General features: G+C 46.5%; 1 protein-coding gene across 1 annotated transcript in view; it reads right to left on the minus strand.

Moving 5' to 3' along the window:
* LOC144817709 (long-chain-fatty-acid--CoA ligase ACSBG2-like) overlaps nt 1–26,717 on the minus strand; it is a 443,613-nt gene that overhangs the window by 115,628 nt on the left and 301,268 nt on the right. Inside the window, exon 9 of the mRNA XM_078674471.1 lies at nt 25,402–25,520. Coding sequence (XP_078530597.1) covers nt 25,402–25,520 — 119 coding nt within the window. The remainder of the gene's footprint in view (nt 1–25,401; nt 25,521–26,717) is intronic.

Consider the following 26,717-nt stretch of genomic DNA (forward strand, 5'->3'; position numbering starts at 1 on the left):
TTCTAACTGAACCAGCCAAAGTGCAGTCAATAGTCAGTAAATTATGAACCGAAATAATTCTGGGGGAAATAGAAATTGATGTAGAATCTGCCAATTGATCTGAAATAAAGAAATAGTCAAGCCAGACCATTTTTTTATGAGGGACTAAGAAATATGTATTTATTTATTTATTTATTTATTTATTTATTTATTTATTTAGTTATGGGTTTATATTGCGCTAGGAGTATCTCAGCGCCCAGAAACACCAGAAACATAGATTAGGAGAACAGTCACCTACAGAGAGAGCTAGTTCTGAAACAAAAAAGGTTTTCAGCTTTTTCCGGAAGCTCGGATGGTCAGGACATTGCTTGAGAATCAGGGGGAGCTTGTTCCATAATCTGGGGCCGACCACTGACAGAGCTTTACCGCCCTGTCTTGCCTTCTTCACAATAGGCACTCGAAGGAGGAGCTGGTTGCTAGACCCGAGGGAGCGAACAGGATTATATGGTACAAATGTATCCGTCATGTATGAAGGTACTATGCCATTAAGACTCTTGTGGATTACACAGCAGATCTTAAATTTGACCCTTTGGCGAACGGATAGCCAATGAAGTTTGTCCAGAAGAGGTTTGGACGGAGATCTAGGAGGGGCATTCAGAACCAGCCTAGCAGCAGTGTTTTGTATTACTTGAAGTTTGGCTAATACTCCATCGTTGGCCGATGCCAACAGTCTGTTGCAGTAGTCAAGACGACTAAGAATAAGGGCCTGCACCAAGGTTTTCCTGGTGTAATCAGGGAGTAGGGGGAACACTCTGCGGAGAAGACCTATAAAATGAAAGCAAGACCCCGTAATGTTGTTCCCATGCTGCTTTAGGGTTAGCTCCTGATCCAAGCGCACCCCCAAGTTCTTAACGATCTGCTTAGGATTAGGAACCGGACCTAGATCCTGCGACCACCAATCGGGGTTCCATAAAAATGTGCCCTCCCAAAGAGCATAACCTCCGTCTTAGCAACATTGCATTGTAGGAAGTTCAAAGACATCCACTGTGCAACTGTCTTCATGCTGTTAGAGAAAGCTGTTTTAGCCTCGGTGGTGAGGGATTTGAAAGGAAAAAGGAGCTGTGTATCATCTGCGTATGATACCGGGATGAAACCAAAGGATCTCATGATCCTAGCCAGGGGGGCCAGTAGATATTAAAAAGAGTGGGGCTCAGACAGGAGCCCTATGGCACCCCCTTTGTGATCTCTACCTCAGCCGAGCGGAAAGCCCCCATGTTGACACATTGGGTGCGATCGGATAAAAAACTCCTCAGCCAGGCCAATGCCATCTTCTCAAGGCCATTCTCTGCAAGCCGTCCGAGCAGGATACTATGAGATATGGTATCGAACCATCTATATTTTTGCAACGGTGAAACCAAAGGTCAGTGATTAGATGTTCTTAAACCAAACTTTGTAGAGCTCTATACACCCTAGGTTTCCGGCCCACATAATTCTGTCCTCCTACTACTTTGAAATTTGCCGGTAGATTGATGTTAAAATCCCCACAGAGACTGATAGGCTGGGGCCATAGAGCCAATTCCACATTTAAATAATCTAACACAACAGGGTCATCTAAATTAGAATCATATACTGTACAGACCATCAAGGGTGAACCATTAATAAAAAACTCTGCTATTGCCCATCTCCCCCAGAATCTTGACTAGATCTTAAACAGGAACCCAACCCACGTTTCATTAAAATTGCCACCCCCGTATCATAGAGGACTGCTGAGAACTTACTATTAAATCGAACCTGGGAATTCTAAGGCACTCCCTCTTATTCCAGGGAATGTGGGTTTCCTGCAAGCACAGTACTTCTAGCTGCAGAGCTTGGACAACTCGTGCAAACAAAGCCCGCTTTTTCCGATTATTTAATCTGCAGAAGTTCCATGAACCAATACATACCCTAGTTGACGCCATGAGGAGAATTTAAAGAAAACATCAGAATTACAATGATTCTTTGATTTGATCCATAATTGCCATGAAGAGAAACATTTTTCAAGCTTTTTTTGTATGCACCCCAACCCCACCCCCTCCTTCCCACACACCCCCACCTCCCCTACAGAACCCCCATCCCCCCTCCCTTACTCCTACCTCCCCCCTGAAAACCCCCCATCAAATTCAAGCCAAAGTAAAGGGCTATGCCCTCGTAGAGCCACCTGAATTCACCAGAACAATAACCCTACTACTAGCTTTTAAAAAAAAGGGGAAACAAAAAACGAAAAAAATATATATACGTTTATGAGCTAAAGCAGTTAATCTGTTACAGTGAATCCAAAAATGCTTTGGCCTGAATCTCAGACTCGAAAAATCTAGTCTGGCCTTGATAAATAATTTTAAGCTTAGATAGAAAAAGCAAAAAGAGCTGCACCCCCTTAGATTGAAAAGGGGCGATCAACTGACGGAGCTGCCACCTCCGCTCTACAGTGGCTGGACAGAAATCCGGCCTCACAAAAAACTGGCAGCCTTTTTATGACCTTTGTCTATTGGGCCTGGCTAGATCATGAATCTTTTCTCTTGCTAAGATCTTTTGCATAAAAATCAAGATAGCACGGGGTCTATTCACTGCTTGGCCCGGACGCAGCTTCAATTTGAAGGGGAACCGATGGGCACGTTGGATCTCCAGTCGCCAGTCCCATTCCTTCACCTCTGGGAATGCTTCTGAAAATAAATCAACAACGAACTGATGAGTATCTGACCCTTCAGTCCACTCGGGAACAGCCAAAATTCTTAAGTTGTTCCTCCGTGCCCGATTCTCAATATCAATCAATTTTCCTTGAACATCAGTCCTCTGTGACTGCAACTCGTCCATCGTGGATTTTTTGAGTCACCCAGTCGTCCTCCAACGTGGAAATCCTTGTTTCTGCCTCCGTAACCCTAGAGGCTGTATCCGTGCAAGTCTTAATCACTGTGCGCAGGGAGTTTTGAACCTTGCGACATGCCCCCTGTGCCCGGGCGCTTTCCTGGCGCGTCTCCTCTCGGTGGGCCAATATAGTTTGATAAATTATGGCTAGCGATACCTCAGCTGGGGGTGAGCCAGTGTTAGCTTCCAAAAGATGAGACTCCAGCTCCTGAGAAGTGCCTTGTGGCACCGGCTGGGTAGAAAATGAATAATCCCAAGCTAGTGAGCCTGTAAATGCCGCAGAATTCTGAGGTGCCTTACAAATTGTTGGTCGACCGCTGGACATAGCAATAGAATTTAATACATCATTAGTGCGTCAATCTCCCATATCACTGCCCTCGTCATCAGTCCAATCTTTATCCAGCCCATTATCTTCCACCGATGACTCAGTATGTTCGGACAGAGTGAAAAAATTATCACCATCTGTGTCACCTACAACACTTACAGAGGGCGCAGGAGTCTGTAGCAAGTCAGTTTGAGGTGCAGTGATCTCTGAGCAGAGCATAGAACCCGATGGAACTACGTCTCCCACAATCCCCCTTGATGGTACATCCGAGTCCAAGACAGAATCAATACATGAAGCTACCACCGGGAAATTATCATCAGGTTGCATCTCAACAGCTTGTGTGGTTACAGTTACAGGCTTGCCCCCAAGAACATTGTTACACGCTATTGCAGGAGAAGGAGACAAAGTATCAGCGTTTGTCTTACCGCTTTTCGCTGTAGTTACAGGCTCTGGGCGCCCTTCCCAGTAGAACTGCCTCGCACTTTAAACATTGCTGGCACCGGAATTACCCCCGGTTTAGGAGTCTTGCCAGCCCCTGCCTGGGTCTTTTTCAAATTGTCCGATACAGAAGAAACCGCTGAGGACATAGACCTGGCTGGCGCTGGCGCTGAAGCTGGTGGGAGCACCGGTGATCCAACTGCGGTCTTTACTGCGGCCCAGGGGAGACTCTTCAATTGATTTTTTGGAGGCATCCTGCCAATGAGGGGCTGGGCGCACTGGTGCACAAACAGGCTACCGCTTGAGAAACAATGCGCTGCAAAGATCCAGCGTCGAGGTTTGCGGCGAAAAGCGCCAAGCTGCCACAGCATCGTCTGACGGCAAGGCCCGGTAAGAATCCGGCATTACTTAGAGCCCGCGCTATGCTATTCCATTATTAGCAGCTCCTGTAGGGGGGAGAGCCGCCAGTACCGGCTCACTCGACCAACATTCTGGCCGCCATCTTGCCTCCCAAAAAAATAAAAAAGAGTTTTTTACTTCCTTATGGGAAACAATAAAGGGGATAGGCACGACTTACATAATATGGGGTGGAGACTTTAATGTTACCTATGCTCCTGGCGTGGATAGGTCGAACCCTGCACCACATCATCGCACTAGAGCCAGCACAACACTGCAAGAAATTATTGTGGATAATGGCTTGCTAGATGCGTGGCGACATGTCCATACACACCAGTGCGAATGCACGCATTTCACTGTATACGCCGCCTCCTGGGCACGACTAGAGTATTGGCTCATATCCCGCTGATTAGGCCCAGCGATTAGCACAGTGCATCATCTAGCCAGAACGTACTCCGACCATGCACCTGTCAGGCTCACGCTCACCTCTGCGAATTTTGGACCCCCGCGCGGCGGATGGAGGCTTAATGCACGCATGCTACTAGATGAGGTGTTCCGGACAAAATTGGGAGATAAAATTCAAGAATTTTTTTAAAAGAATAGAGAATCGGTGCAGAGTGTGGAGACCATTTGGGAGGCTTTTAAAGTAACAATAGGGGTTTGCATATCTAAGGCGGCAGGAGTATTGAGGAGCATCACTACCTCACTTTGTAAACTAGAACAGGAGCTCCGAGCGCTTGAGGCCAAGTTGCCAAGATGGGGACACACAGAGCAAATTCAGGGCGGCATTGACTGAGTACATGGTAGAAGCGTGCAGAGAGACGCACTTTCGGGGGAAACACTGGATAGCGCGAAGGTACGGAGAGGGAGAACGTCCGGGCAAGGCGCTAGCGGACACGATTAGGCGGCCACGACACTCCAGCTACATCATAGCATTGGAAAAATCAGACGGTGCGCGTTGCTGGGATACTGCTAGTTTACTAGAAGAATTCTCCTGCCACTATGCCACCCTATACACAAGTACTGGGCAACGCAATCTTGATATAGACTCCTACTTAGGGAACGTCACCTTGGGCTGGCTAAGCGATGTACACCTGGAATTTCTGTGCGCTCCATTTGAATTAGATGAGGTCCGCGAAGCCATCATGGGCATGCAATCTGGGAAAGCCACCGGATTGGATGGTATCTCGATAGAATTCTACAAAACGTACATAGATCTAATGGCTCCCATCCTGCGTGAAGTATACAAGGAGTCTTTGGAAGTTAGCATCCTCCCACCGTCCATGAGGGAAGCGCTCATTGTTTCCCTTTTGAAGCCTGAGAAACCACCTCACCTGTGCGGGTCTAACCGTCCACTTTCCCTCCTCAACTGCGATGCATACATTTTGGCGAAGCTTATTGCTAACCAATTGAGTTTTCTACTAGTCCACTTAGTTGTACCAGATCAGTCCGGGTTTGTCCCAGGGAGGTCTACCTCCCACAACCTACGAACCCTTTTTGCCATACTGAATACCGTCTCCCCGGAATTACCTTTGGCGGCGGTTTTTCTCGACGCCACTAAGGCCTTCGATTCCATCGAATGGGACTATATATTTGGGATTATGCTTCGGATGTCTTCCGCCCACTTTTTTTATCTTGGATACAGCTTTTGTACTGCCAGCCAGGGGCCACGGTGCTTGTTAATGGGCACATGTCTTTGAAATTCCTGATCACTCACGGTGCCCGTCAGGGTTGCCCCCTGTCTCCTCTCCTCTTTGCCTTGGCAACCAAACCAGTGACGGCACGGATGAGACAACATCACAATGACACTGCGTTGCAGTGCAATATGCGGCAGATATTGATATCCATGTATGCCGATGATATTACTTTGTACGTCCGGGACCCCCAACTAATCTCAATGAGCTCCTTTGGGAGTTCGTTGTCTTTGGAGGTATCTCTGGAGCCCAGATCAATTGGGGGAAGTCATGTCTATTTCCGCTGACGGACTCGGTAAAGCGATTTCCCCTAGATTATCCGTTAGAATGGTGCAATGACAAACTGCGCTACTTTTGGATTGGCATCACGCGGGATAAGGAGGCACTCATGCGGCTCAACTATGGGGTAGCACTGTCCCGCATTACCGATAATGTGACACGTTGGATAAAGCTCCCACTCTCCCTGGCCGTGCGCGCCTCTCTGATTAAAATGGTAATACTACCGCAGCTACTCTACCTCTTTTTAAACATACAGTACTATCCGAGGCGACTATTTTTCAAGCTACTCAAAACTGAGTTGATCAGATCGGTGTGGGTAGGGAATCAGGCTCGCCTCCAGTGGACTGTTCTGACTAGACCTTACGCCACGAGTGGCTTTGGGATCCCAGATTTCAAATTGTATTAAGCGCTCAAGCCCATTACTTATATTTCTGGATACGACAGCCCAAATACATGCTGCAGCTAGCAGCTGAACACTGGCTAGCACACTCAATCCCAATAGAGGGGGTATTGTATGCCAGCCTGCAGGCCCGTGAATGCACACAGAACACTGTATATGCCACGATTACTGTGTGGCGGCGCATTGAACAACTCCTGGCGGCCACCGCACTTTACTCCCCGCTTTTACCGCTGGTGTACCACCCAACAATGCCACTGCTACAGGAGACGGTTTTTCATAGACTTAGGGAACGAACATCTCTTGCCACCTGGGGTGACCTATATGAAAATGGACATTTCCGTACCTCGGAAAGCATATTCCGAGACTCAGACCACACACCACTAGACACTTTCCTGTGCATACAACTCAAGCAGGGAATCCGGGCGCTGCACTCGGTCTTCCCCGAGGAACCTCAAACACTTGGACCGCTTCATATGCTCCTACAGCAGGAGACACCTAAGAGACTGGTCTCCTTGCTGTACCACACAATCCACACACAGCGGGAGGCGGAATCCCCGCAATCCCAAGCACGGTGGGGGGAAGAGTTAGGATTTGATCTCACAGACGACCAGTGGGAGTTTTGTTGTTTGCAGAATGAGCGCATATCCGCCAGCGGTCGGCTGCATGTAATTCTTTATAAATACCTACTTAGGCTGTACTATACGCCGGTTAAAATGCATCGACACCAGCTGCGAGACTCGGGCAGATGTGACAGATGCCATGCGCCGCAGGCGGACATGTTGCATTTGGCTTGGAGTTGCCCGGCAGTGCATGTCTATTGGGAACACGTTTTTGACGTCCTGCATCAGATGACTGAAGTACAATAGAGGCCGCACAACTGGTGGCTCTATTGAGTTATGTTAAAAATGTGCCGCCGGCACCACGTCGGTACATAGCCTTGGCGCTACTGATGGCGAAGAGAAGGGTGGCTTGCCGGTGGGGTAGGGGGCGGGCGCCCAAGTTTAAGGAGTGGTTTGACGATATGATTTATTGCCAGGAGCAGCTTACTACTTATGCCGAGCTGCTGCCCAGCGCCTCTAGGCCTAGAGACATCTGGTCGCCACTGACATCTTACCTATTAGCGAGATCAGATGGAGCTGATGGGAGTGCTCCGGCGAACCGGACCTCACAATGCTCATCACACGAGATGCGTACTGCTGAGAGTAACGCTTCTTGTTAGCCTGTAAATGCGACACACAAAATACATTCCATCCCCTAATAAACACACGAACTTGGGGTTACACTGGGAATGGTCGGAAAACCTGCTTGGAGTATCATGGTGACATATGATTTGCTTACTGATTGGCACCCGACGGCTACACTTGCATGTGTCATTCTTTGGGAAGTCCTGTATAATATACTACAATGCATAGGTATCGGCCAACTGAACGGTTTTTATTTTTGTGCCTTAACTGTGACATTGTAGTTGCCTTCATTTCCTAATTGTGGGTTGCTTTACCACAACCGTTTTATTTTACATAGCTAATTGACGTGGCCGGCCCGATGGGGTTATGGGCGGCTTGCTGTTTATAGATCTACAACTTCGACTGTGTTTTATCAGATTTTTTTCATGAGGCAGTCGGCTACTCTGTGGTTGTAGGCTACGAGCCATGTGTATTGTGAGTTCAACGCAATAAAGTCTTTTTGGAAAAAAAAAGAAGGGGAGGGGGAAAACAAAAAGCTACCCACAGCGCTCACGGGATGCTATTGAAAAGGTGACAAAAAATCACCCGAATCACATCGGAACTTGAGCGTCTGCACCGGTGACGACCCGGAGCTCAGAAGCATGCGGCAATCTTGTTTGCACGCTAAGCCACGCCCCCCATTATTGTGCATTTCTGTGCGACATCAATGAAGGTGTGTGGAGTTGTATCTTGGCCACAGAAAAGGCCCAAATCTGTTTGGTCTGACATTGAAGAAATAAAAACCTTCTAAGGGTTTCACTGATACACCTGGACCTGTAAACCAACAAAGAATAGATTGGCACAGAAGCTGTAATATACAAACAATGCATTAATTAACCTCACATGAGGGGGATTGCATCACACAGTACCCTCAGGCCACTGTAGGAGGAATTCTGAGGAGTACAGAGAACAGTGGCTTTATATATATGCATTTGTTACATAGTCAGCATAAAACCAAGGGGAGATCCTGGCACATACAAGCATGGTTTTTTACTAATATGTGTATACAAAATTGGCTTGCTCAACAAAGTGGGAGGAGAGACATTTCTCCTTACATCAGCAAGAATAGCCTGACAGTTATAACATAAGAGCAGATGCATTCTGACAGCTAGGCCTCTCTGAGCATGTGCAAGGCTCTGGAAGAGGGAGAAAGCACATGGCGAGCACATGGCTAACTAAAATGGCTGCCAAGAATAAAATGGCTTTCAGCTCATGCTAACAGTGATTCCTGCAATCTTTAACAGATAGGCCTTTTAGCTTGAGCTAAAGACATTCCTATGATCTAGAAGGAACATAGAAAATATTTTGCACATGTATTCTCATAAATTCATCAATATCCTCATCCATTGATAGGTGGGCATTTGTCATTCTAAACATTTCATTAAGCGGGTATATATAAGGTATAAGCAGGAGTACAAAGGGAACAGAGCATTGGGTCACACAGATAGCAGGAGAGGGTAATGGCTATTATTACAAACAGAACCATCAATATGTTCCAACCCTAAGCAGAAAGCAAATCCTAAAACCATCTAGTCTAATTCTATGTAAAAAAAAACATTTCCAATAGACTTTTCCAGTGTTCCTTTTATGAGTATCAATAATTATAATCAAGGAAAGGGTAAAGTCAAATTTGTCACTTGCCCAGAAGAATGTCTCTCTTGCAGAAAAAAAACGTATACCTAATGCAAATATTAAAGCAGTCAGACATATTATTACATAAACAATCCTGACTCCAGGGGACCAGGTGGACCACACAGGGCCATAAGCATTAGGACGAGGAGCCGCAAAGGGCTGCTCCTCCTAAAAAATAAGACGACTAAAGGGGTACATTACTAACAAAAATAAGTCCTTGGGAAATTGAAGCCGCTGTAAAACCAGTCAGAGGAGAGACTTCTCCTTGTGTCTGTTTGAGCTTCACAGGCAGGCTCTTGTTGTTCCCACGGTGGAGCTGCACAACTCGCAACTCAGGAATCCTGGCCCAGTTTGAGAAGAAAAAGTGTCTCAGGCAGTCCACCAGTTTTCTTCACTTCAATCAAACAGGCACCAGAGACACAGCACCTGTTTTCCTGAACTCAAGTCCTTCCCTAACTCCTGTATTGCTCTGCTGGCACACTGCTCTTTTGTTGGGGCCACAAATTGTATCCAGTGTGCCCAGGCACCTCTAAATCAACAAACAAAGGTGCAAACTTGCATTCACTTTGGGACCAGGATTCAGAGGCCTGATGCTGGGATCTCTGAAGCAACCCTCGTTTCAAAAGGGGTCACCTCAAGCAAAAGCCTCCTTGGCGGTCTTGTTTGTCTGTAACTCTCTCAGATGGGCATCAAAAACTTGATCCACGACATCTCCTTTCTGATTTGTGACTCCCACTTTTGCCCAAGACAGTGGCAGGGGTGCACACTTCACATCCCAGTACTTCTGCCTTCACTAAAGTCCTAGTTGCCAGCAACGCTTGTGCAGGTTACCTTCACCTTGGCTTCAAGCTGGACGGGTGCTGACTCCCCAGGCTGGATCTGATGTCCAGGCCCCTCTGGCAATGGTTGTAGGGCAGCAAATATCTATTGGTGGAAAGACCAAAAGGTCTTAAGACAAGGCATACAAATAATCTATCAACAGAGAGGATAGTCTCAGAATACTTCCTAGTCTTGGGATGCCCCATATATTAGCAAGCACCTAAGAACCACTTCATCTATCTGAGAGTAAAAAACCCTGGACCTATTACACCATTTGAAGCAGCTAAGGAAGTATGTGTTCATTTACTAAATTCTGAGGAAAAGAGAAAAACAATACAGATATACTCCAAATCTTTACATTTATGTATTCCTATACTATTCATCTGACAAAATCTCAAGAAAAAAAGGAAATGTTCTACACTTTTACTCATAGACTTTACATTACTTGTACAGGACTGCAGACACTTCTAAAATTATTTCTCTTAATAAAAGCACCTACATTGTACGCTTAGGACCATGCTCTCATGTTATAGGCACAGCAGGAAAATCTAAAACTGCTAATTTAACAGGGATTCCTATTACATAAAGAACTAAAAAAAAACTTCAACATAGTGGATACATACATTTCTCCAGCTGGATATGTTTTGGCAAACAACCTCCTACAGAACAATATTTTCTTTAAAAAAATGTTTGCTGAGGTTCACATGAGTGTCTTTCCTGCATTCTACTTTTCACGATCCAGACTATGCAACATCAGCTCTAATAAGGGCTGTCAGCTTATTTACACAGACTAGCTATAAAAGACTAGCAATGCCCTTGCAAGACTGTATATAACATCAGAATAACATATAGTTCCCCTTAAAGGTCAAATAAGGGAACAGCAATCTAGACGTCTCATCCTTTCACAATTTCATCAGAAAGGATGGGCAGCAACATAGCATATTTTTTATTCATCTTATTAATGCTAACTATTTTTAAAACAGTATTACTGAATAACCAATTAAATATCTCATGGCCATTTCCTAGACAGGCTCAAAAGAGAGTGAGAAAGAGAGAGAGAAAACATACATATGCCTACCCTTAATTTGTAAAGGAGCTAACCTCCTTCCCCCATTTCGACAGGAGGAAACCTGAAACAGGTTTACTTCTGTCGACACGAACTACCCCTATTTTTGGCAACTGGGCACAAACAAACTTGTTTGAGGTAAATAGCACATTTAGCTAGCTAACCAACTACCAATTCCTTTAGCAATTGTACTAGAGTAACATGAGGGTGCATGAATTCAAACTAAATTGTACTAGAGTAACATGAGGGTGCATGAATTCAAACTAACTACCATTGCCTCCTTATCTCAGCCCTTGCACAGTAATCTTTAAGCGAAAACCATTATTTGTATTGAAATGGCAGAGCTATGCTCTAATCAGGGCCCACATATACCACTATCTTTCTGTCTGATCATATAACTGGGCAAAAACTTGCTTTTGCCATAAATAGTAAGCAAAGCTTCTCTTTTCTCTCCCTGTGCTGTCATCTTGTCTTTCAAAAATTTTCAGAGGTCAAAGTTTCAAAGCAAACCTTGCCTTTAGCCCTGCTAGGCTCCTAAATGTACAACTCGACCTTTAACCCTTACCATCTGTCCTATTTTGTGCAAGGTTTTTCCATGCGTTTTTTCCATTTCAAAGTGACTCTGGATACTGACAGCTGAAAAGCAGTCCTGTTCCGTTCCTGTTTTTGCCAATAATTTACAGCTGGGAAAAGAACTTCTGCTGGTTTTTCATACATATTTTCAATTTTGTGCAGTGTGTGGTGTGCTTTTCCCGCAGTATAGAGGTCAGCTGTTTGTTCTATACTTACATGTATGCATTTACTGAAGCTAAGATCAGTTTGAAAACTGCTCTGAGTGGCAGAACTGCTTTTAAAAGGTACATTTTGCCTAAATTCGACTTTGGTAGTAGGGGCACTTAAAAATTAATACCCTACAATGTTTTGGCATTTTAGGGGTCCCCAGCGTGTCCTCTAGATATCTCAGAGATGGGAATCAGAAATATATAAGGTACACCCTTATAAAAATGAGTTTTATACACCTGGGTAAAGTGACATTTCACATTTTAGTCCCCCCCATTGTGGTAAAGCATCACTTAAATTCAACTTTGATGCTAGGAGTTTACAGTATAATTATTAGACATTATAAAGATCAAAAAACTATTTTAGTGCACTTAATTTTAATTTAAAAAAAATTTCATATAATAAAAATGTCCTTTTTTTTCTCCTTTTTTTATCACCAACCTGTTTGATGGTTCCACATATGAAAAGCAAGCCTCATTCCTTTCCTATCACGGCATTCATTTATAAATATAAGCACAGAAGCATTACTTGAAATATTTAAAGGCAGTTATTATTTAACATCAGAACCATTTTTTTATAAGCACAGGATGTGCTTATTAAAAAGGCAATAAGAAAGAAAATCCCTTTTAACCTTTTTTATGTTATCCAAAATAATGAAACTGTCTTTTGCAACTTTTAAAATCAGCAGTCTTTAATGCACACCTTTATACCAGGTTTGCACTAACTTAAAATCTAGTTGACTCAGCTGTTTCCCTCTGTGGCTTGCGGTCATGAATAGTCATGTGCTATTTACGCAGCTGTGATCTGACCAGCAGGCGTCAATTTCTGCACCTTTCTCCGGAAAAAAAACACCTTTTGCCGTATTATAATGTCCTGAAAATTTGTGATCTCCATTTGTTGTGTCAGACAGCTTCTTCTCAGTGAGACAGCATAAACACAGCTGTTCGTAAGCTTTATTTTTCCTAGCATTGAAATGTAAGCACTGTCACAGTCTATTTAAAAGTCAGGGATTTTGAAGGCAGTCAAAATCTATTGTTCTGTAATGTCGTGTTTATTTCAGCAACAACCAATTTACTCAGATGATGTGAATGCCTTTAATATCTAAAATAATGTATCTAAGGAGAATGCTGTAACATTTTGTAGTTTAGTCCTAGATATTGCAAAGCACAAAAATTAGTTTTTACCCTTCCTTTCTATGAGGCCCATTTTATTCCTATTGAATGTGAATTCTAATGTTATCTTTAGCATTGTGGCAATTTGCACACATGTATAGTTTCTTACTTTGTCAATTTAATGGTAGCGTGCAGCTATTTAGCATATGATACATAAGTCATTTCTGGATTATTTTAAAATGTATTTTATTCAATGATATTTTGCATAACAGAATGATGACAAAAAAACCAGAAAAATCCATTGAGCTCATTTCAGACATTTTCAGAAGGGGGTCATACACTCAGAACACACAGTACAGCACGCTTAAGGCTAGCCATTCTTACATAAAGAGCGCAATTGCTACTGACTCACACAAGTACCACCGGTGTCAAACCACATAGACATTCAAACCCACAAATCAACACTTAGGACAGCCCACAGACTGTACTGAAACCAAAGCATTTGTAAATATTAATTGTAAGTCATCTTTACAAGAAAAGCTCCCAAATGGAGTCAAAAGACTGCACCAAAAACAGCCCAAAAGACTGTTCCATGTTCAAGAAGCCAAAATACACCAAATTTGCCAGTTTTGGCTGGCAGAACACTCAAAAATAAAACGCTCTGCGTATCACCACTTATGAAAGTTACTAAGTGCGCAGATTAGGTTCCTTTTTATGTACACATTTAGTTCAATGGGGTACTTAGTCACCAAGGAAGAAATACCTTTTGTAATATACATAACCTATTTAGGTATCCCCTCTAGGGGAACCGGCTAAGTTCATTAAAGATTCACATTGGTACCGCCAAGAAAGCAGCACATTCTTCGATGTGCGCTTGAAACAGTCATGCCAGGAATATTGCAGCATATACAATATTATACACAAAGTAGCACTTAACTTAAAGTGTGCCATTCAAGTTTTGACAATTTAGAGAAAAATCTCCTCAATACCTGCCTACATAAATTGCAATTTACATATAATCACACAAATCACAATAATCACATTATTGGCCAATACAAGTCAAGCACATGTCAACGACCTTTCCAAGCACAAATCTCCAACCTCTCACTGTCAAGTTCTGAATGACCTAACGGTCCTTTTTAGAATACTCACGCCATAACATTTCTCACTCTGGAGCAGCAAACAGTTGGAGGATCAGATCAGGGAGACCAGAAATAAACTGGGCTGCAAAGACAGAGAATCTCCGTGCTCAGGGTACCTCCTTGGTAGATTCCTGTCCTGTCCTCCTCAGTAGATTCCTGTCTCCCATCAAGACCACTCCCTTGGATAGCCGCTTCTCCAATGAGGTCCACGTTTGGTCGCCATTTGAAGAAATAAAAACCTTCTAAGTTGTTAACTGATACACCTGGTCCTTTAAACTAACAAAGAAGAGATTGGCACGGAAGCTGTAATATAAAAACCAATGCATTTATTAACCTCACAAGAGGGAGATTGCGTCACACTGTGCCCTCAGGCCACTGTAGGAGGCATTCTGAGGAGTACAGAGAACAGGGGCCTTATATATATGCATTTGCTACATAGTCAGCATAAAACCAAGGGGAGGTGCTGGCACATACAAGCATGTTTTTTTTTACTAATATGGGTATACAAAATTGGCTAGCTCAACAAAGTTGGAGGAGAGACATTTCTCCTTACATCAGCAAAAATAGCCTGACAGTTATAACAGAAGAGCATATGCATTCTGACAGCTAGGCCTTTTTGAGCATGTGCAAGGCTCTGGAAGACGGAGAAAGCACATGGCGAGCACATGGCTAACTAAAATGGCTGCCAAGAATAAAATGGCTTTCAGCTCATGCTAACAGTGATTTCTGCAATCTTTAACAACATGTTTCTCTTTGTTTTCTATGAACGATAGAGCCTCTTCTGGAGCTTGAAGTGAATACATGTGAATTTCTTCCCATTCTTATATCTGAATCACATGCAGCGAGGAGGAGCATGGCACAATCACTCAAGCTTGCTGTCCTTGGGTGAAAATGATTCATAAAGGGGGTGGTGATGGACAGAGTATCTGAATTAAGCAGAACACTCCTACCCAGTCAAAAGATCAGGGCTTGATCCATCACCGTTTTTTAGCTCACTGCACCATCCCAGCTCAGAACCTGGCTACATGCAAATTAGTCTGACCCTGGCCCAGTGCATCATGGGAACAGGGCAGACCAAACTACTAAGCCAATTCTTTACTGGAAAGGAAACAAGCTTCCGGGGACCGGTTTCTGGCATTACAGCCGTCTTCGGCCCGGCTTGCTTGAATCCTGATGGTGCAGTGAGCAAGGGACTCACATCTGAGCATACCCTTCCACACTTATGGTGGCCAAAATGATTCATAAAGGGGGTGGTGATGGACAGAGTATCTGAATTAAGCAGAACACTCCTACCCAGTCAAAAGATCAGGGCTTGATCCATCACCGTTTTTTAGCTCACTGCACCATCCCAGCTCAGAACCTGGCTACATGCAAATTAGTCTGACCCTGGCCCAGTGCATCATGGGAACAGGGCAGACCAAACTACCAAGCCAATTCTTTACTGGAAAGGAAACAAGCTTCCGGGGACCGGTTTCTGGCATTACAGCCGTCTTCGGCCCGGCTTGCTTGAATCCTGATGGTGCAGTGAGCAAGGGACTCACATCTGAGCATACCCTTCCTTGCTCACTGCTCCATCAGGATTCAAGCAAGCCGGGCCGACGAGGCTGAAATGCCAGAAACCGGTCCCCGGTAGCTTGTATCCTTTCTGGTGAAGAATTGGCTTGGTAGTTTGGTCTGCCCTGTTCCCATGATGCACTGGGCCAGGGACAGACTAATTTGCATATAGCCAGGTTCTGAGCTGGGATGGGGCAGTGAGCTAAATAACGGTGATGGATCAAGCCCTGATCTTTGGACTGGGTAAGAGTGGTCTGCTTAATTCAGACACTCTGTTCATCACCACCCCCTTTTCTGAATCATTTTTGGCCACTATAGGTGTGGCAGGGTATACTCAGACATGAGTCCCTTGCTCACTGCTCCATCAGGATTCAAGCAAGCCGGGCCGACGAGGCTGAAATGCCAGAAACCGGTCCCCGGTAGCTTGTATCCTTTCTGGTGAAGAATTGGCTTGGTAGTTTGGTCTGCCCTGTTCCCATGATGCACTGGGCCAGGGACAGACTAATTTGCATATAGCCAGGTTCTGAGCTGGGATGGGGCAGTGAGCTAAATAACGGTGATGGATCAAGCCCTGATCTTTGGACTGGGTAAGAGTGGTCTGCTTAATTCAGACACTCTGTTCATCACCACCCCCTTTTCTGAATCATTTTTGGCCACTATAGGTGTGGCAGGGTATACTCAGACATGAGTCCCTTGCTCACTGCTCCATCAGGATTCAAGCAAGCCGGGCCGACGAGGCTGAAATGCCAGAAACCGGTCCCCGGTAGCTTGTATCCTTTCTGGTGAAGAATTGGCTTGGTAGTTTGGTCTGCCCTGTTCCCATGATGCACTGGGCCAGGGACAGACTAATTTGCATATAGCCAGGTTCTGAGCTGGGATGGGGCAGTGAGCTAAATAACGGTGATGGATCAAGCCCTGATCTTTGGACTGGGTAAGAGTGGTCTGCTTAATTCAGACACTCTGTTCATCACCACCCCCTTTTCTGAATCATTTTTGGCCACTATAGGTGTGGCAGGGTATACTCAGACATGAGTCCCTTGCTCACTGCTCCATCAGGATTCAAGCAAGCCGGGCCGACGAGGCTGAAATGCCAGAAACCGGTCCCCGGTAGCTTGTATCCTTTCTGGTGAAGAATTGGCTTGGTAGTTTGGTCTGCCCTGTTCCCATGATGCACTGGGCCAGGGACAGACTAATTTGCATATAGCCAGGTTCTGAGCTGGGATGGGGCAGTGAGCTAAATAACGGTGATGGATCAAGCCCTGATCTTTGGACTGGGTAAGAGTGGTCTGCTTAATTCAGACACTCTGTTCATCACCACCCCCTTTTCTGAATCATTTTTGGCCACTATAGGTGTGGCAGGGTATACTCAGACATGAGTCCCTTGCTCACTGCTCCATCAGGATTCAAGCAAGCCGGGCCGACGAGGCTGAAATGCCAGAAACCGGTCCCCGGTAGCTTGTATCCTTTCTGGTGAAGAATTGGCTTGGTAGTTTGGTCTGCCCTGTTCCCATGATGCACTGGGCCAGGGACAGACTAATTTGCATATAGCCAGGTTCTGAGCTGGGATGGGGCAGTGAGCTAAATAACGGTGATGGATCAAGCCCTGATCTTTGGACTGGGTAAGAGTGGTCTGCTTAATTCAGACACTCTGTTCATCACCACCCCCTTTTCTGAATCATTTTTGGCCACTATAGGTGTGGCAGGGTATACTCAGACATGAGTCCCTTGCTCACTGCTCCATCAGGATTCAAGCAAGCCGGGCCGACGAGGCTGAAATGCCAGAAACCGGTCCCCGGTAGCTTGTATCCTTTCTGGTGAAGAATTGGCTTGGTAGTTTGGTCTGCCCTGTTCCCATGATGCACTGGGCCAGGGACAGACTAATTTGCATATAGCCAGGTTCTGAGCTGGGATGGGGCAGTGAGCTAAATAACGGTGATGGATCAAGCCCTGATCTTTGGACTGGGTAAGAGTGGTCTGCTTAATTCAGACACTCTGTTCATCACCACCCCCATTTCTGAATCATTTTTGGCCACTATAGGTGTGGCAGGGTATACTCAGACATGAGTCCCTTGCTCACTGCTCCATCAGGATTCAAGCAAGCCGGGCCGACGAGGCTGAAATGCCAGAAACCGGTCCCCGGTAGCTTGTATCCTTTCTGGTGAAGAATTGGCTTGGTAGTTTGGTCTGCCCTGTTCCCATGATGCACTGGGCCAGGGACAGACTAATTTGCATATAGCCAGGTTCTGAGCTGGGATGGGGCAGTGAGCTAAATAACGGTGATGGATCAAGCCCTGATCTTTGGACTGGGTAAGAGTGGTCTGCTTAATTCAGACACTCTGTTCATCACCACCCCCTTTTCTGAATCATTTTTGGCCACTATAGGTGTGGCAGGGTATACTCAGACATGAGTCCCTTGCTCACTGCTCCATCAGGATTCAAGCAAGCCGGGCCGACGAGGCTGAAATGCCAGAAACCGGTCCCCGGTAGCTTGTATCCTTTCTGGTGAAGAATTGGCTTGGTAGTTTGGTCTGCCCTGTTCCCATGATGCACTGGGCCAGGGACAGACTAATTTGCATATAGCCAGGTTCTGAGCTGGGATGGGGCAGTGAGCTAAATAACGGTGATGGATCAAGCCCTGATCTTTGGACTGGGTAAGAGTGGTCTGCTTAATTCAGACACTCTGTTCATCACCACCCCCTTTTCTGAATCATTTTTGGCCACTATAGGTGTGGCAGGGTATACTCAGACATGAGTCCCTTGCTCACTGCTCCATCAGGATTCAAGCAAGCCGGGCCGACGAGGCTGAAATGCCAGAAACCGGTCCCCGGTAGCTTGTATCCTTTCTGGTGAAGAATTGGCTTGGTAGTTTGGTCTGCCCTGTTCCCATGATGCACTGGGCCAGGGACAGACTAATTTGCATATAGCCAGGTTCTGAGCTGGGATGGGGCAGTGAGCTAAATAACGGTGATGGATCAAGCCCTGATCTTTGGACTGGGTAAGAGTGGTCTGCTTAATTCAGACACTCTGTTCATCACCACCCCCTTTTCTGAATCATTTTTGGCCACTATAGGTGTGGCAGGGTATACTCAGACATGAGTCCCTTGCTCACTGCTCCATCAGGATTCAAGCAAGCCGGGCCGACGAGGCTGAAATGCCAGAAACCGGTCCCCGGTAGCTTGTATCCTTTCTGGTGAAGAATTGGCTTGGTAGTTTGGTCTGCCCTGTTCCCATGATGCACTGGGCCAGGGACAGACTAATTTGCATATAGCCAGGTTCTGAGCTGGGATGGGGCAGTGAGCTAAATAACGGTGATGGATCAAGCCCTGATCTTTGGACTGGGTAAGAGTGGTCTGCTTAATTCAGACACTCTGTTCATCACCACCCCCTTTTCTGAATCATTTTTGGCCACTATAGGTGTGGCAGGGTATACTCAGACATGAGTCCCTTGCTCACTGCTCCATCAGGATTCAAGCAAGCCGGGCCGACGAGGCTGAAATGCCAGAAACCGGTCCCCGGTAGCTTGTATCCTTTCTGGTGAAGAATTGGCTTGGTAGTTTGGTCTGCCCTGTTCCCATGATGCACTGGGCCAGGGACAGACTAATTTGCATATAGCCAGGTTCTGAGCTGGGATGGGGCAGTGAGCTAAATAACGGTGATGGATCAAGCCCTGATCTTTGGACTGGGTAAGAGTGGTCTGCTTAATTCAGACACTCTGTTCATCACCACCCCCTTTTCTGAATCATTTTTGGCCACTATAGGTGTGGCAGGGTATACTCAGACATGAGTCTCTTGCTCACTGCTCCATCAGGATTCAAGCAAGCCGGGCCGACGAGGCTGAAATGCCAGAAACCGGTCCCCGGTAGCTTGTATCCTTTCTGGTGAAGAATTGGCTTGGTAGTTTGGTCTGCCCTGTTCCCATGATGCACTGGGCCAGGGACAGACTAATTTGCATATAGCCAGGTTCTGAGCTGGGATGGGGCAGTGAGCTAAATAACGGTGATGGATCAAGCCCTGATCTTTGGACTGGGTAAGAGTGGTCTGCTTAATTCAGACACTCTGTTCATCACCACCCCCTTTTCTGAATCATTTTTGGCCACTATAGGTGTGGCAGGGTATACTCAGACATGAGTCCCTTGCTCACTGCTCCATCAGGATTCAAGCAAGCCGGGCCGACGAGGCTGAAATGCCAGAAACCGGTCCCCGGTAGCTTGTATCCTTTCTGGTGAAGAATTGGCTTGGTAGTTTGGTCTGCCCTGTTCCCATGATGCACTGGGCCAGGGACAGACTAATTTGCATATAGCCAGGTTCTGAGCTGGGATGGGGCAGTGAGCTAAATAACGGTGATGGATCAAGCCCTGATCTTTGGACTGGGTAAGAGTGGTCTGCTTAATTCAGACACTCTGTTCATCACCACCCCCTTTTCTGAATCATTTTTGGCCACTATAGGTGTGGCAGGGTATACTCAGACATGAGTCCCTTGCTCACTGCTCCATCAGGATTCAAGCAAGCCGGGCCGACGAGGCTGAAATGCCAGAAACCGGTCCCCGGTAGCTTGTATCCTTTCTGGTGAAGAATTGGCTTGGTAGTTTGGTCTGCCCTGTTCCCATGATGCACTGGGCCAGGGACAGACTAATTTGCATATAGCCAGGTTCTGAGCTGGGATGGGGCAGTGAGCTAAATAACGGTGATGGATCAAGCCCTGATCTTTGGACTGGGTAAGAGTGGTCTGCTTAATTCAGACACTCTGTTCATCACCACCCCCTTTTCTGAATCATTTTTGGCCACTATAGGTGTGGCAGGGTATACTCAGACATGAGTCCCTTGCTCACTGCTCCATCAGGATTCAAGCAAGCCGGGCCGACGAGCCTGAAATGCCAGAAACCGGTCCCCGGTAGCTTGTATCCTTTCTGGTGAAGAATTGGCTTGGTAGTTTGGTCTGCCCTGTTCCCATGATGCACTGGGCCAGGGACAGACTAATTTGCATATAGCCAGGTTCTGAGCTGGGATGGGGCAGTGAGCTAAATAACGGTGATGGATCAAGCCCTGATCTTTGGACTGGGTAAGAGTGGTCTGCTTAATTCAGACACTCTGTTCATCACCACCCCCTTTTCTGAATCATTTTTGGCCACTATAGGTGTGGCAGGGTATACTCAGACATGAGTCCCTTGCTCACTGCTCCATCAGGATTCAAGCAAGCCGGGCCGACGAGGCTGAAATGCCAGAAACCGGTCCCCGGTAGCTTGTATCCTTTCTGGTGAAGAATTGGCTTGGTAGTTTGGTCTGCCCTGTTCCCATGATGCACTGGGCCAGGGACAGACTAATTTGCATATAGCCAGGTTCTGAGCTGGGATGGGGCAGTGAGCTAAATAACGGTGATGGATCAAGCCCTGATCTTTGGACTGGGTAAGAGTGGTCTGCTTAATTCAGACACTCTGTTCATCACCACCCCCTTTTCTGAATCATTTTTGGCCACTATAGGTGTGGCAGGGTATACTCAGACATGAGTCCCTTGCTCACTGCTCCATCAGGATTCAAGCAAGCCGGGCCGACGAGGCTGAAATGCCAGAAACCGGTCCCCGGTAGCTTGTATCCTTTCTGGTAAAGAATTGGCTTGGTAGTTTGGTCTGCCCTGTTCCCATGATGCACTGGGCCAGGGACAGACTAATTTGCATATAGCCAGGTTCTGAGCTGGGATGGGGCAGTGAGCTAAATAACGGTGATGGATCAAGCCCTGATCTTTGGACTGGGTAAGAGTGGTCTGCTTAATTCAGACACTCTGTTCATCACCACCCCCTTTTCTGAATCATTTTTGGCCACTATAGGTGTGGCAGGGTATACTCAGACATGAGTCCCTTGCTCACTGCTCCATCAGGATTCAAGCAAGCCGGGCCGACGAGGCTGAAATGCCAGAAACCGGTCCCCGGTAGCTTGTATCCTTTCTGGTGAAGAATTGGCTTGGTAGTTTGGTCTGCCCTGTTCCCATGATGCACTGGGCCAGGGACAGACTAATTTGCATATAGCCAGGTTCTGAGCTGGGATGGGGCAGTGAGCTAAATAACGGTGATGGATCAAGCCCTGATCTTTGGACTGGGTAAGAGTGGTCTGCTTAATTCAGACACTCTGTTCATCACCACCCCCTTTTCTGAATCATTTTTGGCCACTATAGGTGTGGCAGGGTATACTCAGACATGAGTCCCTTGCTCACTGCTCCATCAGGATTCAAGCAAGCCGGGCCGACGAGGCTGAAATGCCAGAAACCGGTCCCCGGTAGCTTGTATCCTTTCTGGTGAAGAATTGGCTTGGTAGTTTGGTCTGCCCTGTTCCCATGATGCACTGGGCCAGGGACAGACTAATTTGCATATAGCCAGGTTCTGAGCTGGGATGGGGCAGTGAGCTAAATAACGGTGATGGATCAAGCCCTGATCTTTGGACTGGGTAAGAGTGGTCTGCTTAATTCAGACACTCTGTTCATCACCACCCCCTTTTCTGAATCATTTTTGGCCACTATAGGTGTGGCAGGGTATACTCAGACATGAGTCCCTTGCTCACTGCTCCATCAGGATTCAAGCAAGCCGGGCCGATGAGGCTGAAATGCCAGAAACCGGTCCCCGGTAGCTTGTATCCTTTCTGGTGAAGAATTGGCTTGGTAGTTTGGTCTGCCCTGTTCCCATGATGCACTGGGCCAGGGACAGACTAATTTGCATATAGCCAGGTTCTGAGCTGGGATGGGGCAGTGAGCTAAATAACGGTGATGGATCAAGCCCTGATCTTTGGACTGGGTAAGAGTGGTCTGCTTAATTCAGACACTCTGTTCATCACCACCCCCTTTTCTGAATCATTTTTGGCCACTATAGGTGTGGCAGGGTATACTCAGACATGAGTCCCTTGCTCACTGCTCCATCAGGATTCAAGCAAGCCGGGCCGACGAGGCTGAAATGCCAGAAACCGGTCCCGGGTAGCTTGTATCCTTTCTGGTGAAGAATTGGCTTGGTAGTTTGGTCTGCCCTGTTCCCATGATGCACTGGGCCAGGGACAGACTAATTTGCATATAGCCAGGTTCTGAGCTGGGATGGGGCAGTGAGCTAAATAACGGTGATGGATCAAGCCCTGATCTTTGGACTGGGTAAGAGTGGTCTGCTTAATTCAGACACTCTGTTCATCACCACCCCCTTTTCTGAATCATTTTTGGCCACTATAGGTGTGGCAGGGTATACTCAGACATGAGTCCCTTGCTCACTGCTCCATCAGGATTCAAGCAAGCCGGGCCGATGAGGCTGAAATGCCAGAAACCGGTCCCCGGTAGCTTGTATCCTTTCTGGTGAAGAATTGGCTTGGTAGTTTGGTCTGCCCTGTTCCCATGATGCACTGGGCCAGGGACAGACTAATTTGCATATAGCCAGGTTCTGAGCTGGGATGGGGCAGTGAGCTAAATAACGGTGATGGATCAAGCCCTGATCTTTGGACTGGGTAAGAGTGGTCTGCTTAATTCAGACACTCTGTTCATCACCACCCACTTTTCTGAATCATTTTTGGCCACTATAGGTGTGGCAGGGTATACTCAGACATGAGTCCCTTGCTCACTGCTCCATCAGGATTCAAGCAAGCCGGGCCGACGAGGCTGAAATGCCAGAAACCGGTCCCCGGTAGCTTGTATCCTTTCTGGTGAAGAATTGGCTTGGTAGTTTGGTCTGCCCTGTTCCCATGATGCACTGGGCCAGGGACAGACTAATTTGCATATAGCCAGGTTCTGAGCTGGGATGGGGCAGTGAGCTAAATAACGGTGATGGATCAAGCCCTGATCTTTGGACTGGGTAAGAGTGGTCTGCTTAATTCAGACACTCTGTTCATCACCACCCCCTTTTCTGAATCATTTTTGGCCACTATAGGTGTGGCAGGGTATACTCAGACATGAGTCCCTTGCTCACTGCTCCATCAGGATTCAAGCAAGCCGGGCCGACGAGGCTGAAATGCCAGAAACCGGTCCCCGGTAGCTTGTATCTTTTCTGGTGAAGAATTGGCTTGGTAGTTTGGTCTGCCCTGTTCCCATGATGCACTGGGCCAGGGACAGACTAATTTGCATATAGCCAGGTTCTGAGCTGGGATGGGGCAGTGAGCTAAATAACGGTGATGGATCAAGCCCTGATCTTTGGACTGGGTAAGAGTGGTCTGCTTAATTCAGACACTCTGTTCATCACCACCCCCTTTTCTGAATCATTTTTGGCCACTATAGGTGTGGCAGGGTATACTCAGACATGAGTCCCTTGCTCACTGCTCCATCAGGATTCAAGCAAGCCGGGCCGACGAGGCTGAAATGCCAGAAACCGGTCCCCGGTAGCTTGTATCCTTTCTGGTGAAGAATTGGCTTGGTAGTTTGGTCTGCCCTGTTCCCATGATGCACTGGGCCAGGGACAGACTAATTTGCATATAGCCAGGTTCTGAGCTGGGATGGGGCAGTGAGCTAAATAACGGTGATGGATCAAGCCCTGATCTTTGGACTGGGTAAGAGTGGTCTGCTTAATTCAGACACTCTGTTCATCACCACCCCCTTTTCTGAATCGTCCTTGGGTGAAAAGCAGGTGACTGGCGGTTCCAAGTAGAAGTAGCAGGGCCATTATGCACACTGTCAATGGCTGACCTCGCTGGGCTGGCAAACCATCAGTGCTTCGGGATTGTACTGTGGTTGCAAAGCACTGAGGCGCATCAGCACCTGTCACAATGAGAGTGCTGCACACTTCACTGACCCTTCATCTGGATTCAAGTCTGAGCAGGGAGGAGTGTGAGATTTGACATCACACAAACGCAGATCATGAGAATTAGCAGCTGAGGCGGTGGAGCAGAAGGGGGGGAGTTGTTGGACCCAGTCAGGGGAGAGGTACTGCAGGAAGGGCCGGAGCTATGCAGGCTGAGTCTAACCATCTCCTTTACTAGCAGTATGTTGAAAGTGCACGTTTGTTGCATTACCTGGTAGCCGGCTTGCCTCCGTCACATTTGTTTTGTTTTCCCTTTGGATACCCTTTGTGTAAGTGTTGCTCATCCGTTCCATCCCTCCCATATCACCCTGTATGTCTTGCTGACACTTGGAATGATTCTTCCATGTGTGAGGGTCAGATTCCGGATACCCTCTGGCTGGTGATGATTTATGTGAGACGGGAGCTGTTCATTGAATGGTGTATGCCAGAGGGATACTGTTTTATAGGTGTCTTATTGAATGATATATGACAGAGGGAGTGGTTTTCAGAAACTAATCAATGTGCTGGTGTTACTTTACAGTACTTGGATTGCTGTAACACCACTCAGCTGTGAGGTTGTGCAGTTACCATCCCACAATATCCCATGGATGAAATTATCTAACGCAAGCTTCAAGGATGTCCAGCCCGGATCTTTCTCTCAGTCCCTACCCCCTTCTCTTCTCCCTGTGTCTATATCCAAACAGGAGCCTCCATCAAATCTTTCTGGAGTTATATTGGAGGGAAAGTTTGTGATTGGCACCAAATATGCTCTGATTACGCGAGACACTACTCCTAGTGATTCAGGTTGTACCATTAGTAAAGTTTGAATCACTCTTTTGTGGTTCAAGTGTGTGGGTTTTCAAGATACGCAATTCATGTGCAGTAGTACACACATCCCAGGACACAGGTGACCAAGACTGGTGCTGATATACCCATTCACACTGCTGCTGCGAGCCATGCCCTCTGCTGCTTCCTGGATCTTCTCCCAAATCCGTGGCACCCCAAAGAATATGGTGGGTCGGACCTCCTTCAGAACTGGAATCAGGGAGCCCTGCGATCACAAGAAAACAGTAGGTAATGCAGAAAGGTCTGTGAGTGCAATACAACATATCCAGGCCACATTCTACTTCACTGCCTTTGTGGAATGCATTGAGGAAGGGGTGCTGAAACTGCTATCAATAAAACCTGTATCAACATAACAGCACAGATCTTCACCTTTTTAAAAACAATAATTTGTCTGCCAGATCAACACTTAAACTCAAAATGGAAGCTTAAATGTTTATAGAAAGATGATGTCAATGATGAAAAACAGGTGAACGTTGGTCTACAGCCCTGCAAGGTTTTGATTATTAGGCTTACCTGTCCCAAGGCGTGCAACGCCCCTAGGGCTCTAAGAACTTCAGCCCCCCTCCCTCATGTGTGTCAGCCCATGCTGAGACAGCTTCCCGGGCTGGTGACCATCTTATTGCAGCAGCACCCTGGTACTTCACAGGTCTTTAAAAGTCAATTCACTTGTTAACAAGGTTTTGTTGTTTTTTCATCCCTTCTTGGAGCCCCTGCATCTTCACTCTGCCTATGGCTGGAAGAATTAGCTTCCCCCCCAAGTTTTAATCAGCCCTGCCCCAACTTTGGCTCTAGTTGCACCTCTGCCTGTCCCAGTGTTCCACCAACTCACAGTACTGTGGGATCTGTGTGTTTGAGAAGGTTCGTGAAGAGTCTGCCAGAGCAGAAGTACAGGATAATCCATACTCAGAGCCTTGTACTTTTCCTTTCCCAGAAAATACAAGGTGCGATGATTAGTCGGATAAACTTAGAGAGGACTAACTCAACTTTGGAATGAACATGGACAAAACATTAGGGTTTTATAATCAAAAATATTATGAATTGTTCCTGTAAATGTGCTCAAGAACATTTCTATCCTTTAAACGTCTAGTATTATGTAAGGATAACACTGCACATGGATTGCGCTCGTGAAAGTGAAGAATCCAAAGTGCATCCTTCACTTTTACGAGCGCAATCCCTGTGCAGTTCCTGTGACCAGAAGCTTTTTTCTCCTCGTCTGCTGCTCGGATTGGTCTCTGACCTTTTATACAGACAAGAGGTATGTGAACTCGCATAGAAGCCCCCCCCGTTTGGCCCCGCACCCCACATGTAAATGTGGGGAGAAAGCACACCTGCTCAGCCTCGACAAAGGTCAGGATTGTTTTTGGGCTGATGAATGCGTTACTGAATTTGAGCATCAATTCGG

This window comes from Lissotriton helveticus, chromosome 2_1 (genome assembly GCF_964261635.1).
Source record: "Lissotriton helveticus chromosome 2_1, aLisHel1.1, whole genome shotgun sequence".
Lineage (NCBI taxonomy): Eukaryota > Metazoa > Chordata > Amphibia > Caudata > Salamandridae > Lissotriton > Lissotriton helveticus.